This window comes from Squalius cephalus (genome assembly GCF_949319135.1).
Source record: "Squalius cephalus genome assembly, chromosome: 4".
NCBI lineage: Eukaryota > Metazoa > Chordata > Actinopteri > Cypriniformes > Leuciscidae > Squalius > Squalius cephalus.
The window spans coordinates 53,695,755-53,701,050 of record NC_137125.1 but is presented as its reverse complement, the minus strand read 5'-3'; the positions used below and the strand labels follow the sequence as shown (position 1 = coordinate 53,701,050).

Below are 5,296 nucleotides of genomic sequence, written 5' to 3'. Positions count from 1 at the left end.
ACACACACACACACACACACACACACACACACACACACACACACACACACACACACATAACTTTTATGTTATGCGATTAATCGATTTCACAGCCATAATATATATATATGATAATGTCCCAAAAAAAATAAAACATTATATATTTTTTTATAAAGTTGTCCCATTTTTTATCAGGGCAAGCTGTCATGTAAAATGTTGTAATTTTAAAGAATTAATTGTATTATTATTATTATTAATTTTAATTACTAATGTACTATATATATTATACTATAAGATATTATTACATAAAAATATAACAATGATGAATTACTATCAAATTAATAATATACTATATATAGCCTATATATTTAATTATATTTGTCTATGTTAGCTTACACATTTTTATGGTTTCATGATTTTTCACAATTATTTGACTATTTAAATTGATCGCCTGATAGAAGTCAGGTTCACTCTGTGTCAACTTACCCCATGCAGTGTGACAACATGCCCCGTTTAAACGGATAGATTAAGAGCTTTATGGTGTGCATCTATACAGAAACTGACTCTCAAAACTAGATATTCACTGGAATGACAACTATAGCCTGGCCTCCCCTATATATATATATATACAGTAGTCAACATTTGGATCAAAACCTTTCATCAAAGTTATACATGAATTTTGAACAATACCCGTTCTCGTCTTTGATGAACTTTTTTGATCCACTTCAAATGTTGACTACTGTATATTAACTAAAAAAAAAAAAAAAGCTTTCTCAAGCATCAAACTATCAAATGCCTTTTTTCCCTGGTCCAGCATGCAATCTGTCCTTCTCCTCGCCATCACCACACACAACCCTCATCAGAACATTAGACAAGACGTCTTGATACAGACTCAGACAAACCCATCCAGGAAGATACAGCAAGGTCACCAGTCCCATGAAATTAAGGGGATAATGGGAATAATCCCAGGAACATGCGCCGAACTGCCTGAGAGCGAAGCCCCAGCTGAACTCCCAGGCGTAGATGAAGCAGATGTAGATGGGAAGCCTCTTCCAGGTTCTCCATCCTCTCCTGAAGTGCAGGTGCAGGTAAAGCTTCTCCACCACGAAGCTGCAGCTTCCATACATGAAGAAGGACCACAGGGATGTGTGGCCCTTCAAGACTCGGTCCTCCTTCTCGAACAGATTAAACACAGAGGTGAAGACCACCTCATCCAGAAACCCGTGCATCCCGAAGAACACGAAGCGCAGGAGTCCGGGTAACCCGTCCGCGCGCGAGGATCTCAATAACAACACACTGTTTTTCTGAAACTGCAGATGCAAGACGCCTTTATGAAAGATGTTCGAGAAGTATAAAGCGAGCATGTAATGCACAACGAGCTGCGTGATGGAAACCACCCTGATGTTCTCCGTGCAGGTCACCAGATTCCCGATTAAGATCTGCAGGCAGATGTACAGGGACGGGTAGAAGACGAGGTGGAACACGAGCGGGCGCGCGTGGAAACATCGCTTCTGCAGGTACACCTTCTCCAGGAGCAGATGCGTGATGGAGTGCGCGATGCACAGGTACGGAGAGGAGAATCCCAGCAGCTGCAGGTCGCTGTGATCCTGGAAGTGGCGCACGGAGGACAGAAGGATGTCCAGTGTGACTCCGTGCATCCCGTAGAAATACATGCGCATCCACTGCGGTAAAGCGCGAGCTGTGTCGCGCGCCCCCGGGCTCGACATCATCATATCTCTCCTTAAAACACTCTCAGATGTCGATGGGGTTTTGTTTATAGGTCATCTGAGTTGCCGATGACCCGCTGAACCCCCGCGAAGGCACACAATCTCACTAACCGCATTCTTGCTCTATCATTGGAAGGAGCGGAATGAGAAGAGAAGAAAATACACAGCCGTAATAACACCATCCACCAGGTGGCGCTGTCCTACTCATCTACATGTGCTGAATACGCATCATACACAGTTATTCACAACATTATATTATATTATATTATATTATATTATATTATATTATATTATATTGTTTGATTATTTATTTTATTTTTGTATTGGCTATTTTTTCAAAAATAAAGGAAAAATATTATATTTATAATTGTATCGAAGTTTTTATAAATGTTACTTTTATGTTATATCTTATCAAAATTATTTTATTGTAAAATATTATTTTTGTTTATAATAATATTTGAAAATATTGATTCTATTTTGTATTTATATTTTATAAATATATAGGCTATATTAAATTATATAATTAAAAACATTTAGATGTTATAAATGTTATTTTTTGTTTTAAATTATATTACAATTATTTTTATATCGTTTAGTAATACTTATATACATAAAAATATGTCTATTTCTATATTATTTCTATATTTTATATTATATTATTATATTAGATATTATATTATATAGTATTTATAATTTATAATACTAGTATACAGTATAATATAATTTATAATAATAGTATTAATAATACTGTTTAATTATTTATTTTTATTTATGTATTTATTATTTTAGAAAGATATTATATAATTTTAGTCATGCTACTTTATAAATGTTATTACGCTAAATTTGATTATATATAAATATATTATTTATAAATAATTATATATGATAACTTTAATGTATTGTTAAATATTATTTTAGTTTTTATAATACTGTATATATTTTGTATTTTTTTGTTTATACAAGTTTATTAAATTATATAATTAAGAAAGTTTTTAAAAATTATATTTAAATTATTTTCATAATACTATTTAGTAATACTATCTCTCTCTCTCTCTCTCTCTCTCTCTCTCTCTCTCTCTCTAGTAGTTTATTACTATCCTTACCATGGAAACGACCCTTGGGTTTCTAAAGTAATCTCTCTCTCTTTGGGACTAGACATTAGTCAACTTAAAACTCAATTCCCTCATCAGGACATGTTCCTCAGGGCTAAAACGTCTTTCATTCATATTTAAAAGCACTTTATGCTCAAACTCATTGATCAGTTTGGTATTGTAAAGTGTAATTCAACACACAGATTAGAAACAGTGTTACAATAATTATAATATACACTACTTGATTAAGCGCTATTTTAGATTCCACATATTTACGTAATTGTTGTAAAATCTAAAGCAGTAAAATGCGACAGTGAGGCTGGAGCTCTTGACTCTCCTGCATGACTGAACAACATCACACACACACACACACACACACACACACACACACACACACACACTGTTATCATCTCAGTTCTCGGCTCTCCTCTGCTGCGTTTGGAGGTGACAGATTAGCTGTGAGAATTCATCCAGCCCGTTATCTGTGAGAGACACAGCATACACAGACAACAACAAGTGGTCAGAGGTCTTCAGTGGCTCCATATAAGAAGTCACACAGACAAAAAAATAAAAATAAAAAGTCACAGACTATCAGTTCGCTGGCACTGTCAATCAAACAACTATATCCAACACAAATGTGTAAAAATTGTTAAATTTCTATTGAGTAATTTTTGTTAATTGTGAAACATATCATACGACAACTGTAATGTTTTTTAAGGGAAATTCTGTTTTATTACAAACAAATTTCTCAAATGTAGGCTCCATTTTCACAGGCCTAGCTGCAGTTCCTCAAAGCGACACTAGATGGAAGCAAAGCGCGTTTTTAACTCATTGTAAAGTCATGATGCATCTTTGCCCTTAGGAAAGAAACAATAATTTAATGTGAATGGCACATTATCAGCATGCTGGTGCATGACATCGTTCAGAACATTATAATAAATCACTTTAATTTAACCCAGCATGGCCACGGCATTTCAGATTAGCATCAAATGTTCACCATTATCAAATCTCAATTCACCCGAAACATTACTAATGTAGCCTATTATCAGAATTTTTTTTCTCCTAATGCAAGTCAATGGGTGTTTGGATGGTGTATGTTCACTTACACTAATGTCATCCGCTATAATCACTATCAAATAAGACTTTCCAATGTGTTTATCTCGATTCAAATTTGCCGTGTCCCCAGTTTTTAATCCTGTAGTTTCTGTAAAGTCCCCCTGTAGTCAATACTTTTATCCCTTAAAACTCATTTTAGATCAACAAAATGACATATTTAAGCGTTAATTCCATGGGAAAAAATTCATCATGCCTTAAAATATCTTGAATGTAACTCGAGTCGACACCCTTTCCATATGCAAATGAGCCCCGCCTCCACTCACTCATTCAGCTCAGAGATCCACTGGTTGACGATCACACATTGATGTGATTGGTTACAAGGTAGTTTGTGATGTCAGAAACACCAGCGATTTCAAAGCGTGTTTTTGAGACTGTCTTTGGTTCACTGCAGTTTTAAGGAGGAAATACTCAGCAATGCTGTCGACTTATGAATTTACACATGGTTTGTCTTAAAGCATATTAAAAACACCACATAGACATATAAACAACATTAAAAGCTGGATTTTCACCACAAGGGGACTTTAAAGAAAAGGAGAAGCAGATTTAAATGCTTTGCAACTTAATTCCAGCCCATATAAGAATAATATCCAATTAATTTTGTTTAACAGTTCATTCCGTAACACCGCTGTCGTGTAAATGAATGGCCAAACCGTATAAAAAGTTTAAACGTGTAAACATACCCTGAGTTAGTGACGTAACAAAGTGGGACGGAGCTTAGCGATTAGCTACATTTTGCAAATATTCTGTTTTGATATCCATTATTTTGCAGCGTGGAAAGTAGTTATTTTCTGTGAATGTGCAAGGCTTCCCATTCATTAGCCGCTGTAGGTAAATACCTAAGAATAATAAAATTCAGTAAACGGTAAAACTATATTTGCTACAAACAAATGTGTTTATAATTACAACAATAAATTGAAATAATATTTTAAGAAATACCAGTTTGCAATATAAACAAGCTATTTTGTAAAGCTAAAATTAGGCTAACAACTGACCGCTTGTACGCTCTTCTCTATTGTGACTATATCCGGTGAAATGGCTTCTCAAACAAGAACAAATGTGGGCGGGGCTTGATTTTGTCTGTGGGGAATTGATTGGACGGTTGTGGTTTGCTATTGGCTGATCTCATGTGAGTGACAGGTTGAGCCCCGCCCTCGTCAGCAGAGAAGAGATGATGTCACGTGCACAGGTAAATCGTTTATAATAAATACTGCAATTTTCCATAAAAAAATAATAAGAACTGTCAATATTGGTTTGATGTTGATTTAAAAAAATACGTTTTTATTACTGTAGACATGGCTCTAGTCTAGATGACTGATGTTGTCATCTGTTCAGGTCAGTGAAAAAGATGAACTCACTCCATGGATGATTTTAATAGATATCTAA

General features: G+C 34.9%; 1 protein-coding gene across 1 annotated transcript; it reads right to left on the bottom strand.

The window, feature by feature from the left end:
- Positions 1-371: 371 nt before the first annotated feature.
- Positions 372-1,919, bottom strand: tmem229a (transmembrane protein 229A). The gene has a single exon (XM_079869520.1). The coding sequence runs from the start codon at positions 1,710-1,712 to the stop codon at positions 768-770; it is 945 nt and encodes a 314-aa protein (XP_079725646.1). The 5' UTR covers positions 1,713-1,919; the 3' UTR covers positions 372-767.
- Between the last annotated feature and the right edge of the window lie 3,377 nt (positions 1,920-5,296).

Coding starts and splice junctions, on each gene's coding strand:
- tmem229a (XM_079869520.1), bottom strand. CDS start 1,712: ATGATGATGTCGAGCCCGGGGGCGCGCGACACAGCTCGCGCTTTACCG.